This window comes from Heptranchias perlo, chromosome 16 (assembly GCF_035084215.1).
Source record: "Heptranchias perlo isolate sHepPer1 chromosome 16, sHepPer1.hap1, whole genome shotgun sequence".
Lineage (NCBI taxonomy): Eukaryota > Metazoa > Chordata > Chondrichthyes > Hexanchiformes > Hexanchidae > Heptranchias > Heptranchias perlo.
The window spans coordinates 34,320,790-34,335,680 of record NC_090340.1 but is presented as its reverse complement, the minus strand read 5'-3'; the positions used below and the strand labels follow the sequence as shown (position 1 = coordinate 34,335,680).

At 43.4% G+C, this 14,891-nt stretch overlaps 1 protein-coding gene across 1 annotated transcript in view; it reads right to left on the bottom strand.

The window, feature by feature from the left end:
* The window catches only part of n4bp1 (nedd4 binding protein 1), a 32,971-nt gene extending 30,572 nt beyond the window's left edge, over positions 1-2,399 (bottom strand). The window contains exon 1 of the mRNA XM_067997922.1: positions 1,902-2,399. Within this exon, the coding sequence (XP_067854023.1) occupies positions 1,902-2,360 (459 nt within the window). The 5' untranslated portion in view covers positions 2,361-2,399. The remainder of the gene's footprint in view (positions 1-1,901) is intronic.
* Positions 2,400-14,891: the final 12,492 nt, after the last annotated feature.

Sequence of the window (14,891 nt, the reverse complement as noted above, 5' to 3'; positions counted from 1 at the left end):
GAAAGAATATTCTAATGTACTTTTCAATAATGTGATAATAGTTGCAAAAATGATTAAATACGACACTTTGCACTGAGAAAGTTCTGATTTAGACCATGATTTAATTTTGCTGAAAACACTGACACCTGCTACCTCACTTGCCTCAGTGACAAGTTAAATACAGTATTAACAAGTCAACCAAAAAATTCAGCTATGACATTTGTGTCTCTAAACATCTTTAAAAGTAACTGATAGTGATAAATATATAAAGCTATTTCACTCCAAAATGCACACACATTCTATGCACAAGAACAGTTCTAGGGACACAAGAGTTTTAAAATATGTATTGCTCAAGAAATGTTCAATGCAGCATAAAATATAACAAGACAATAGCAGAATGACACAGCATTATGGCATAGCCTTATGGGAATTTAGTAGAACTTCTGGCTTTGCAACTTAAAATGCCTAGCCCAAACAACTATAAATTAATACCAATGGTTGGCTAATACAAATGGTGGCCTCCCACATTCATCTCCTTCCTTCTACCTTTTATAGAACCATTGCTTAGCAACCAAATGAGAAGGATATACAGTCCTGGTTTTCAAATGTCGCAATCATGGAATTTTTCTGTAAACACATCAAGTGACTAAATAAGAATTCCACAGAAACACATTTGATATAGACTTGAAATGTATACAAGTCCATATCACCATAACATATTTTGGGACTTTGTAATTAAATTGAACTCTGGAAGAAACCCAATCAAGAAATCAGTAATTATATGTTACAATCAAATTCACCCCAAATACAAATATTAGGTTGGTTACAACACTACTTTTTTTATAATCAGATTAAATAAATCTGCATGCTGGAATTTAAAAACAAATACCTATAGGTTGATAAAAAGGTAAGAAAACTCATTAAGAGACAAGCTGGTGCTAAAACATTTGAGCTCAGCTGTTGACATCCACAGAAACACTACTTCCAAAAATGTAAGACTCCTGAAATGTATAGTCTTTACAAAATTTTAAGCAAATCCATTTAAGCAACATACCCTCTCCCTCACACAAAACAATTAGTGTCCTGTAACTGAAATACTCTGGAATCAGCATGGAATGATTCTTTCATTAATGTCCTCCAACACAAAGTCCCAATAAACACAGGAACAGGAGTAGGCCTTTCAACCCCTTGAGCCTGTTCCGCCATTCACTTAGATCATTGTAAACAATTTTACAACACCAAGTTATAGTCCAACAAATTTATTTTAAATTTCACAAGCTTTCGGAGGCTTCCTCCTTCCTCAGGTGAATGTTGTGGATCATGGCTGATCTGTATCTTAACTCCATCTACCTGCATTGGTTCAATACCCTCGATTCCCTTCCCTAACAAAAAAAAAAATCGATCAATCTTTTGACATTTTCATCTAACCTAACCTCAACAGCTTTTTTTTTTGGGGGGGGGGGCAGGAGTAGTTCCAGATTTCCACTACCCTTTGTGTGAAGAAGTGCTTTCTGACATCATCCCTGAACGGCCTAGCTCTAATTTTAAGGTTGTTCTGGACTCTCCCACCAGAGGAAATAGTTTCTCTCTGTCTACCCTATCAAATCTTTTACTCACCTTAAATACTATAATTAGATAAACAGTACCCCAAACTCTCGGGAAATACCAGGCTTAGTTCCTGCCCAAAACAACAATTCCTGCACTACAACGGATACACAGAAGCACTTTAGAGGGAAAAAACTTACTCTTTGCAATGTTTACTATTAAAACTATCGATCGTTACTGATTATCACATTACAAGATTGACTGAGCTCCACTCTTCTACATTTCCGGCTCTGCTCCTCCCCCAGTGGAGACTTCGGACAGAAGTAACCAGGCTGAGGCCCAGGGCCAACCCAACTTAACTCGGTCCCCAGACGTACCTTCGCCTTTCTCACATGTTCCTGTCTCCCCTTCAGGTGCACCCAGATTTGTTTGGAGCCGGGAGACACTGGCGGGTAATGTACCATCGTCAACGGCACCGAAATGGCCAGAACCACTCTGAACAGCTCTTGGATCGAGGTCTTGTGGAACTCCAGATAAACCTGTTTATCGCTGGCAACCGCGAACTCATCGCTAATCTCGCCCCGGCTACCTCCGACGCCGAGAGGCGGCGCCTGACCCCGAGGAGTAGAGGCTCCTGCTCCTGCCTCAGGAGGACCAGGCCTAAGGAGCTGTTGTTTAGGCCTGTGCCCGTTCGAAGCCGCCATACCGGCCATATCTAGCAGATTAGTGTGTGCGACTGCTGGTACACTCGGACGCTGGTGGTGGTGGTGGTGAAGCTGCGGAGCGCTGCTGTGGTCCCCGTCCCGTCCAGACCAGACCAAACCGGGCTCCGACATCTCTCCTCTCCGACATCACGACACCTACAGGGGTGGGGGTGGGGGGGACAAAAATCCCCTACTGTGACGTCACCGCGCTGTGAACGTCGGCACCGAAAACAAATCGTCGCCGCGCGTGCCCGCCTGAGTCAGCGCGAGCGCCCGGGGGGAGGAACGAGCACGAGCGCACACTGGGACTTTCCTCTTACTCACTGCACGCATGACAGTGACATGCTGGGGACTTTTTTTTCCTGCAACAAAAGAAGAAAAAAAAATTGTATTATACATGTAGAATAAAGCTGCAAATGACAGAATCTTGTCATGAGGGAAAGAACATTCTAAGTGTGTTTATTATTAAAAGGGCACTCCATCCTCATGAAAAATTGTTAGGTGGAGCTCATTTGTTTAAAAACATGCAGCATCAATCTTGTCGAAACAGATGGGGGTCCTCATTTGGATTGCCAACTCTGGTGGGAACCAATGCTGGAGGTTTGATCACGTGAAGACTTGCTCGCATGAAATCCGACCATGTGACATCCGCAAATGTTACTGCATTTACCTTATAGAGGTTGGGTCCCGTGCAGTTGAGTATCTGCTGGTGGCTTTGTACCGGTAGCTGTTGTGTGAGAAGTTCCCAGAACCAGGAGACCCCCGCAAGCAGGTGAAGAAGGGAAACCAAGGTTGGGGGCGAATCGCAGGAGGGAACCAGAGGTGTGAGGAACTTTGATGTTCCCCAGTCTCTCTGCCCGCCCCCCTCCCCGCCTTGCTCAAGCTCCAATCCCCAGTCTTCCTCTCTCCCTGACCCCCATTCCCCTAGTCCTCCCTCTCCCCAAATCCCGACTCCTGAGCTTCCACCCCCCCCCCCCAATTCCCGAGGCGCCCCTACTCCCGAAGTCCCAGATTCTCAAAACAAATGTAATCTAATTAAACACACTTCTTTTCATGAGCAAAAAAAATCATGCAGCTCCTTTTATCTTTGTACCTGTAATGTTACATTCAAAAAATGTAAATTCACTTTGGAACTCCGGCAACAACTTGCATTTATATGCCGTCCTTCACATTCGAAAAAGGAACTGCTACATGGTTTTGTAAGGCAAGGTGTACCTGGACGAAACAAATTAAATGTTGAGTAAGGAAGCGATTCATTTCAAACAATTGCTTGTGTTTAGACGAACCGCCGATTTCAGGAGACTCCCGCCAAAAGTGGGAGGGTTGGGAACTCTAGTCCTGACTTGCACGCAGCATCATTGTGATGAAAATTACCAATTGGCTTTACTGTTCGGTTTTCATGATCTCCCGCTGTAATTTTGGTGTAAGATTGGCAGAAATTTCGGAGAAATGGCAGAGACAGCGCTTTACTCCTTTACTCCAGGATTTCCTCTTATTTTCTGTTGAAGTTATGGTGGGAGATCAGGCAAACCCCATGGAAATTTCACTTTGTTATATTTTTAGGCCTTTACTAGATATTTCTACACTGTTCGATAATAAAGACCACTCCCTGCTCCCTACGAATTGTCCAATGTCTTTATAAATGCAATTATCTGGCAATTTGCATTGTCTGATAAGAATACATATTCTTATCAGACTTAGAGTTATTAAACATTAACAATTTGCATTTATATGCCATCCTTCACATAGAAAAACATCCCAGCAGCATAATCAGACAAAAATCAACACCAAGCCAAAGAAGGAGATGTTTGGAGGGGTGACCGAAACCTGCTCAAACAGGTGTGTTTAAAGGAGAGTTTTAAAGGAGGAGGGGGTGGTGGAGAGGCAAAGAGGTTTAGGGAGGGTATTCCAAAACATAGGTCCTAGACGTCCTAAGGACCTTCGCAAAAGCATATTCAGACAAAAATTGACATTGAACAAAAGAAGGAGATATTAGGAGTAGTGACCAAAAGCTTGGTCAAAGAGACGGGTTTTAAGGAGGATCTTAAAGAAGCAGAGCAAGGTGGAAACGTTTAGGAAGGGAATTCCAGAGTTTACGGCTTAGGTGGCTGAACGCACAGCCGGCAATAATGGGGCAAAGGGAGTGAGGGACGCACAAGGGGCCAGAGTTGGTGGAATGCAGAGTTCTCGGAGGGTTGTGAGGCTGGAGATGATTACAGAGATAGGGAGGAGCGAGGCCATGAAGGAATGTAAACACAAGGATGAGAATTTTAAATTTGAGTGAGTGCGACTTATTGTGGGATAGAATATGGGCAGCATGAGCTGAAGTTTATGGAGGATGGTGGTTGGGAAGCCAGCTTGCAGAGCATTGGAATAGTTGAGTCTGGAGGTGACAAAGGCATGAATGAGGGTTTTATCAACTGATGGGTCGAGGCAGGGGCGGAGACCGGTGATACTACGAAGGTGTAAGTAGGTGGTCTTTGTGATGGAGAGGATAAGGGATTGGAAGCTCAGCGAAGGGTCAAATAGGGCACCGAGGTTACAAACAGTCTGGTTGAACCTGAGACAATGGCTTCTCAATGTTTAACTGGAGGAAATTGCGCCTCGTTCAGGACTGGATGTCGGACAAGCAGTCTGAGAACACAGAGGCAGTGGAGGGGTCAAGAGAGGTGGTGGAGAGATAAAGCTGGATGTCGTCAGGGTACATGTGAAACCTGAACCCATGTCTTTGGATGATGTCGTCAGGGGCAGCATGTAGATGAGGAAGAGGAGGGGGCCAAGGATAGATCCTTGGGGGACTCCAGAGGTAACAGTTCTGCTACAATTGAATAGGTAAGAGTGGAACCAAGCAAGGGTAGTCCCACTCACCTGTACAATGGAGGAGAGGCGTTGGAGGAGAATGGTGTAGTTGACCATGGTGTGTATCATTTGTGATTTTGATTAGGGCTGTTTCAGTGCTGGGGCAGGATTAAAAAGCTGATGGAGTGGTTCAAACATGGAGTTGTGGAAAAGATGGGGATGGATTTGGGAAGCACATTCAAGGACTTTGGTTTGGAAATGAAAGTTCGAGATGGGGTGTTGTTTGCAAGGACAGGGGAGACAAGGCTGAGTTTCTTGGGGAGGAGGATGGTAATGGTGGTTTTGAAAAAGAGGGGGACAGTACTTGAGGAGAGGAAATAATTTCTACGTCAGCTAGCATGGGAGCCAGCAAGGGAAGTTGGGTGGTCAACAGTTTAGTGGATAGAGGGTCAAGAGAGCAGGAGGTTGGACTCATGGATAAGATGAGCACAGAGAGGGCATGATGGGAGATAGGAGACAAACCAGAGAAAGACATGGGGCATGATTTTGACCTGGAGCCCAGAAGAGAGGGGGTGGATGGCTTTCGGGTGGGAAACCTGAACGTGAGGTGAGTACTTCGGAATCTGCGATCGCAACTCAATTAAAGGCAATTATTTTTGCTTCCAGGTTTCCCGCACGAAACCAGCCAGATTGACGGGTTGGCTGTCTGGCAGGCGGAAGGGCCAGGGATCGGAGAGCAGGGAGGGAGGGAGAGATCATGGGCCGTGGAGAACATCGGGGAGTGGGGGGGTGGGGGGGTGGGGGGGTGGGGGGGCGCGCTGGATGACATCTGGGTGGGGGGGAGCCGTGGAGGACATCGTGTGTGTAGTGGGGGGGGGTTTAATTGAATTTATGTGATTTATATTAATTAGTGTTAATTGTGTTCACACGGTGGGTATCAATTCGGGTGTCCATTTATAGGAGGGCGTGTAATGTGAGCTGTGTGAATAAAGGCATGGAAGCAATTGGAGACCACGCTCTAGTATTCTATCCTTCACCACCTAGCTATCCAATTTATAACGGCGGGGGGGGTGGCGTGGAGGACATCTAGTGGGGGGAGGGGCCATGGAGGACATCAAGGGGTGGGGAGGGGAGGACATCGTTAACTATTGAGATGTGGCTGCATCCCAGCATCTTCCATAGGTCTGCCACTGTGTTCTATTTGTTCAAGCTTTGGCATCTTGCTTATCCTCAGCATTACTTATGGGTCTTTGATGTAGTTAACTTTCACATAGATTGAGATAAGCAGACGAGCTCATGTCAGAAAGGGAACTAGTTTCTTGAGTGTGTTCAGGTAAGCGTACTCCAAGGCAGCCTTCGAGACACACGACAACGCAAAATCGTCGAGCAGAAATTGATAGCCAAGTTCTGCACCCATGAGAACGGCCTCAACCGGGATCTTGGGTTCATGTCACGCAACACGTTACCCCACCAGCGAACAAATGTTATCTGTTTTTAATATAACGGGTCAGTTGCTGTCTTTTCTATGTTTCTACCTCTCCATCTCTGTTTTTTTTGGGGTTTTTTTGGTGATTTGTATATTCGGAGACCTTGTAGGTAACACCTGTCTGTCTGCACACTGATTGCCTTGGCAACGGGCAGTTGAAAAAACTGTCTGTAATCACCAAGCATTGTTCTGTGATTTATAAATGCGATTTCATTTCGAGGATTTCATTTCCAACAACGTTCACCTGAGGAAGGAAGAAGCCTCCGAAAGCTTGTGAATTTAAAATAAAATTGCTGGACTATAACTTGGTGTTGTAAAATTGTTTACAATTGTCAACCCCAGTGCATCACCGGCATCTCCACATCATCCACTATTTAAGAAAGGTGAGAGAGGGAAACCAGGGAATTATAGACCAGTTAGCCTAACATCTGTAGTCGGGAAATTACTAGAGTCTACAATTAAGGATAGAGTGACTGAACAACTTGAAAATTTTCAGCTGATCAAAAAGAGCCAGCATGGATTTGTAAAGGGTAGGTCATGTCTGTGGAACCTGATTGCATTTTTTGAAGAGGTGACTAAAGTAGTGGTAGGGGAATTCTATATATGTTGTTTATAGGGATTTCCAGAAGGCATTCGATAAAGTCCCTCTTAAGAGACTGTTAGCTAAAGTTGAAGCTCATGGAATTGAGGGCAAATTACTGACCTGGTTAGGAAATTGGCTGAACGGCAGGACACAGGGAGTAGGGATAATGGGCAGGTACTCAAATTGGCAGGATGTGACTAGTGGTGTCTCACAGGGATCTGTGTTGGGGCCCTCAACTATTCTCTGTATTTATTAACGACTTAGATAATGGGATAGAGAGCCACATATCCAAGTTTGCCGATGACGCAAAGATAGGCAGCATTGTAAGCAGTATATATGGAAGTATAAAATTACAGAGAGATATTAATAGATTAAGTGAATGGGCAAAACTGTGGCAAATGGATTTCAATGTAGGCAAGTATGAGGTCATCCATTTTGGACCTAAAAAGGAAAGATCAGTGTACTTTCTAAATGGTGAAAAGCTCGAAACAGTGGAAGTCCAAAGAGACGTGGGGTCCATGTTCATAGATCATTAAAATGTCATGGACAGGTACAGAAAATAATCAAAAAGGATAATGGAATACTGAACTTTATATCTCGAGGACTAGAATACAAGGGGGTAGAAGTTATGCTACAGCTATACAAAGCCCTGGTTTGACCACACCTTGAGTACTGTGTTCAGTTCTGGGCACCGCACCTTGGAATGATACCTGGACTCCAAGGGTTAAATTATGAGGAGAGATTCCTGGAATTTAGAAGATTATAGGGTGATTTGATCGAAGTTTTCAAAATATTAAGGGGAACTGATAGAGTAGATAGAGAGAAAGTATTTCCGCTGGTTGGGGAGTCTAGGACGTAGCCTAAACGTTAGAGCCAGGACTTTCAGGAATGAAGTTAGGAAACATTTCTACACGCAAAGGGTGGTGGAAGTTTGGAACTCTCTTCCGCAAACGGAGTTGATGCTAGCTCAATTGTTACATTTAAATCTGAGATTGATAGATTTTTGTTAACCAAAGATATTAAGGGATATGGGCTACGGCGGGTATATGGAGTTAGGTCACAGATCAGCCATGATTTCATTGAATGGCGGAACAGGCTTGAGGGGGCTAAATGGCCTACTCCTGTTCCTATATTCCTACGTTCCAATGTCTGCTGTGAGTAAATAATTAAACTTCCTTTAATACGCAAGTCAGGGAATTTTTTGTGTTTCTTAGCAGATCAGTCCTAAACAAGGCATGGTTTTCTTTGCCTCACTTCCTTTAACATCCAAGCATGGGTTATAAATATAGGCATTCATTAGTAACGAAAGAAAGGTTCATTTCTAACTCGGAGCTATCTTCAACTATTCACTCATGCCCACATCTCTGTTAAAGTTAGTGCAGAGAAGCAAATATGTACCATTATTGTAGTCTGTGGGAAAATGTTTACGTGTGTACATAGAATTTTGCCCAAAAAGCTTTGCAGTCTATTATCATTTCATTTGTAAGTACAAATTACAAATGTCTGTTTTCTTACAGCATGCCTCAATTTCTACACCTTGTTTTACCTTTGTGCATTAATGGTATATAAATAGTGTGTGTTGGGATCATTGTTTTTTCGTCTTATGCAATGAGAAGAGTCTGTAGGGCTGATAATGCGACAGCAGACACTCCTTATTATTGGGTACAGAGGCTAGAGGCAGTTGATCTGTCTGAGGTGCTCAGCACACCTGATGCAGCCAGTCAGCATATAGTGTAGTCAGAGTCAGTGTACCAACTGTGCGCAAGGCTCAGTAAGGCCCCATGTTATCTGCATTTCAGATACACAGCATCAGTGGGCCATGGAGAAGATTGCAGGCCGGGAGGTGATCGGGCTGACAGAAGAGTCGGAGGTCGGGAGGAATCGGAGATCAGAGTTAGAGGTCAACAGAAGAGTCGGAGGTCGGGAGAGCAGCAGAAGAGTCGGAGATCAGGAGGAGTTGGAGATCAGAGGGCAGCTGAAGATTTGGAGTTCGGGAGGAGTCGGAGAACGGAGGTCAGCAGAAGATTCAGAGGTCGGGAGGAGTTGCAGATCGGGAGGTCAGCAGAAAAGTCGTAGGTCGGGTAGGAGTCAGAGATCGGGAGGACAGCGGAAAAGTCGGAGGTCAGGAGGAGTTGGAAATTAGAGGTCAACAGAAGAGTTGGAGGTCAGGAGGACAGCAGAAGAGTCAGAGGTCAGGAGCAGTTAGAAATGGGAGGACAGCAGAAGAGTCGGAGTTCAGAAGGAGTCGGAGATCGGAGGTCAGCAGAGGAGCTGGAGATCGGGAGGAATCAGAGATTGGAGGTCAGCAGAAGAGTCGGAGGTCGAGAAGGGGGTCGGACATCGGGTGTGGGGTGGGCCAATCGTGCAGGTCCGATGGCAGCAAATAAGATAGTTGGGCCTGGAGAAAACACTCCGGCTCCTTCTGGCCCACAAGCAGTGCAATAAAGGCACCTATCTCATGGACCCAGCCCTTCTTGCCTCCTTTTCACTAACGAGACTCAGAAGCTAATAGAAACCCATGTAGGAGAAGTTAAATTCATTTCTGTTTAAGAATCAATTTAAAAATATCTTAAAGTACCTCAACGATCTTAATTGATGCGCTAAGTACCCGCCCGCTAGAAGTAATTGGGGATGCGACTTTTGGGTTTCGGCTGCGCCAGCATTAAACCCGGATGTGGGCGCATTAGAGCCAGGTTGTGGTCGCGCTACAAAAACCTATGATTTTCACAACCCACACACTCCTCTACCCACCCATTTCAGGGCTATAGCAAGGAGGAACAGTAAAGGAGGATTGGCTTGGTGGACAAGGGGTAGGGGTTTATGTGGCAAAGCAGCAGAATGGATGGTCTCAGCCATAGTGATGAAGAAGTCCATGAGCTCCTCACACATGTTGTTAGAGAAGAGGGTGGGGGAGGCAGTGGAGAGGGGTTTACGGAAACAGTTGGCATTGGAAAAAAAAAGCCGGGGCTTGGTGTTCTCTTCAGGATAATCTTGGAGTAGTGAGCGTTTTGGCAGAGGAGGGCAAGGCCTGATAATGCTTGATGTGGTTCAGCCAGATCTGATGATGGATGGCTAAACCAATTGTGCACCAGATATGCTCAAGTTTGCACTCCTTAGACTTGTAATGAGGCCCAGTATTGGGGGCGCCTCGGGCCTCATCATTCAGGTGCAGGGCTTGAACCCTGCGGCCTCTGAGCACTCAGGAATGGGCGCATCCGAGTTTCTAGGCCATAGTCCTTGTACATTTATCACATACACAGGATACTTTAAATTATATTAATTTGTTATTCTCTTTGAAGAAATCTTTGGCCATCATTCTCCTTCTTAAACTTGACTCTGCCATTAATTACCATATCAAAGATAGCACCAATACTAAAATTTAATATTAAAATGACAGTGTGGGAAAAGAAAGGCTCCCTTTTTCTCACTTGTACTTAATATTTAAACGATGTAATTCGGACCCTGATGTGATATTAACTGCCAATCGCAGCAGTGATGTCCAGTGCCAGGCCTGATAGTGATACATGGCGGCAGGCATGATCATGGCAGAGCAGGAGTGCTCCTCTGGGTCCCACAAGGAAATCTTGGGCCTCCCCTGCCCAGGGCTTCCCTTCCCCTCCTCTGGACCTTTCTCCCTCAACGCTGACATTAGTGCCAGTGACTGTTCCCTTGGGCATGCAGCGGTGGCCTCTTCCCACCCACTGGCCTCCTTGTCATTCCCATCAGATTCAGGCCGGAGTCCATGCTGCAACATGGTAAGGTCAGGAGTTAAAATGGCTGACGTGATGATTGGTACTTCCCGTCTGCCCCGGCCTCTGCACAGCACACTTATGCCCTGAGTTAAAATTGGGCCTTTAATATTATTAAGGGGATCAACATGTAGGTTGTTACTCAGAAAGCACTGCAATACAATTCTTCTCCTCAGTTAGTCAGAAGCCTACTTACTTTTTCACTTAAAACCAAAATCAGCCAGTTTTGCTGTGGTCCTAAGGATCCAACAACAAAATTTGGTCATGCTTTTCATAGTACAAAAATTATTGTGAAAATGTAATGTGTACAGAATAGATAGCTCAAAATACTCATTTTGTAAAGTTGAAGTGTATTAGTTTTAAGGTGTTTGATTGTAATTAAATGTTCCATATGAAAAGTACTATTAATAAGTATTAACAACTAACTATTTTTCAAGAAACAACAATTGCAAAATTTCTCTATAACTTCTTAAATACAGTGAAAAATTCCCAAAATGCACAAAAATAGCTGTAATTGATATTTTGCAAATCGGTATTTTTTAAATCATTATAACATGAATATTCATGAATACATATTAACAACAATAGTGTAAACAAAGAAGAAAAACATGGATTTTTTTCAAGCAAATATAAACTGCTTAAAGAAAACAAGAGACAAGTTGGTGAGTTTGACATCAAGAAGCCAGTTTCATGTTGAGAAAAACTTGATCCAAAAGTCTGCAGCCCTTCCAGTAAACTCCCATGATAACTTCAGTGAGAGTGCACAGGAAGAGCCAAAAATTAGGCTGTGAGTTGAATCTATCGTTGGAGTACCTGGGATAGCCTGTTGGGGCTGGAGGCCATTGGCGTAAGAGGGGTGGGGATGGGGACTTTCTATGTCAGCGGTTTCTGTGATCCTAGCACTCAGAGGGACCTGGCATAGATAAGACCAAGCATACCAGCAGAAGTAGAGCTCACCGAGGGGCCAGGATGAGATTATGGTCTGGATCCTTGAAGAGGAACTGGATTTTTAAAAAAAGTTTGAAATGCAATCCCCTTATGAAGGAGTGATGTGGAGATGCCCCTCTCCACTGCCTCCGAAAGCTTGTGATTTTAAATAAAGCTGTTGGACTATAACCTGGTGTTGTAAGACTCCTTACTTATGAAGGAGACCACTGGAGAAGTTTAGAGATGTTTTGGAGGAACAGGGCTCAATACCCCTGTGGCCAGCCACCCTTCTGCTGGACTTTCTGGCCTCCTTGGTGGACAGGTGCCCTAGATGTGGCCCTCGTGATGCGGGCGCCTGCCATTCCCATGATAATGAAGGGACTACCCCTGACCCTGAAAACTTTGGCGGGGTCTGCGGCAGAAGTGCCATGCAGACACATCTCAGCACTTATACCAGGATGTGCCTCACAGATTGTTGACCCCAGCACTTTATATATAAAAGTAATTTATTTGAAAATAATTTACTTTTGCAACCATAATTTTCTGGAGTATTTTATTCCACATGTTTCCCATTCAAAATGCTGATATTATGTAGTCATGGGACATGATACTTGAGTTGTGCTAAGAGTGGGATGGTTAAACCAGGCAATAAAGACAAGGTTAGCTTTCCTCCTTTGCTCAGTTTGTTAGATAACATTGTCCTTGGCAGTCTTACCAGAAATAATACATTCCACGAGTGATGGAGCTCTTAAAGGGACTCAGGCTTTTTAATCTGTTTTTTTTGTTTTGCAGTACACTTTTAGTGCAGGCTATTGTTATTAATTTATTTGGCATTTTTATGAAAAAAAACTTTATCTTTTTTACAATAGTGCACAGTGTTTATGTAGAACATAAAGTAGCCAAATAATGTCTGCTAATTCATCAGAAAGCTGACTGTAATGCAGCATTCGTAAGATTTCTGCAGAACAGGAAGAACTGAAGAAAAAAAAACAACTTTTACAGTGCAAACTTTCACAGGAAATCAGAGAACAAGAAGACTAGTAAGTGTAGAGTCCCCGGTAGTCAGCAATTCAAGTTAAAATTAATGATGGGTGTTGGTTTTGAAGGACCACAAATGCAAAGGCACCAGACCCCCACCATTATGCCATCACCCATATCCACAGGGCCTGTGCACACCTATGTGGCAATGAATGTAAGGAACTGACTCCGCAGTTTCTGGCTTAGCACAGAGCCAACTGCATGTATATCCCATCTGCTGCAAGGACGCCTGAAGCCAATCTCCACCATAAGGAAGGCACTGTTAGTGACAATTAAGTTTAACTCTTCCCTCAATATTTTTGCCTTCACATTGCTTTAACTTTTCCCAGTAGCCCTTTAAATATTGTCATTGCATGAACTCATTAAGGGCTGTTCACTGACACAATTTCCCGCCACTGACCCCCTTGGGGAGCTTTTTGCACCATTACACGTATTCTGCAAATCTATGTAATGACAATACAATCCCTAAATGGATAAGTTACAAAATATAAGCCTCAATTTTAACCTAACCCGCCTGAAGAGAATGGGTTGAGTTTGGGTCGGGCTCCCAATTTACACCCAGCCTGACTTTTTAAACACAATGTTGGCATCATCTAATTATTGCTTCTTGGTTGATTTTGTTTTCCATACTACTCTATTCAACCATAGTGGTGTCCTGCATTGTGGGCTGGCTGTCTGTTTGCAATCCTGGATGCCTTTACTGACCTTCGGATTGCTATTTGATAGAACTTTTCCCAAGACAGGAGGAACTTATATTTTTACTTTTTTATATTAGTAAATAGCTTTTCATAATATAAATTGCGAGTGCATTTACCTTGCCATATACATTAAGTTCTGGAAATGAATGATACATTTATTTACATTTCTAATTGTAGGTTTCTGTAGCCACAATAGCTTGGGTGCGGTTGTCAAGAGAGTTGATGAAAATCATAACAGAGGAAAAAAAGGCTTCTCCCTATTGAAATGATATGTTAAACACCTTGCTTGATTATTTGCAGCATATCTGGAAGAAGTAGAATGTTCTTTCTGTGATAGGAAAGGGAATATGAAATGAAATTCTGCCAAATGTAGTACGGAACAAATATATTTCACCTGTCAGAACAAATTACATGAAGGTGCAACAATGTTACCAGTTAAATATCTGCTACATTTATACAAGTAGTCACTCCTGCAACCCTGAGATCTGAGGATTTTTCCACTGTGAATCTGGGATTTTGGGAATGTTAAATTGGCGAGACTCGAGAAACTGGGGATCTTTTCATTGGAGCTTGAAAGGCTAAGAGGAGATTTCATAGAGACATTCAAAATTATGATGGGTTTTGATAAGATAAATAGGGAAAAACTATTTTCACTGGTCAGTGAGTCAATAATTAGAGGACATAAATTTAAAATCATCACCAAGAGAAGGGAGAGATTGAGAATTCTTTTTTAAGGACATGGACTGCCCTACCAGAATCACTGTTAGAAGCAGAATCCATAATAGCTTTTAAAAGGGAAGCAAATAAATATTTGAAAATTAAAAATGTAAAAGACTATGGGGAAAGGACAGGGAAATGGGACTTTCAGAGAACTAACACAGCTGTGATGGGCCAAATGGCCTCCTTCTATGCTGTACAATTGTATGATTTTATATTTTATGGTGTGTGATCTTGGTTTCTGGGATTCCAGGATTGCAAATCTTAGTCCTTGACTCCTCACCTTGGTTTGCCAATAATATAAAAAAATCAGGTCAGAGAAAGGGAATTAAGTATTATTTTGATGTTTCTAACAACTTGAGGGTCAAATGCAAATTTTTCACATTCCATAAATCTTTCTTGCTAATTTTTTGTTTACTTTTGTATTTCTGAACATTAACAAAAATATGTCATACAAAATCCATGATCAGATCCAACATGTCTTGGAATGAAGGCTGCAGTACCGCTAGCTTCCTACTGGTGGTGCAGTTAAGCACAATAAACAGATGCTCAGCAGTGTCACCAGCAGACATTCCGCAGCACTGCAAACGCGGGCAAAGCTTACTTTTGACAAAATTGCAAAGTTGGAAAGGAATGTTGCAGGATAAAAGTCTACAACAGTCTTCC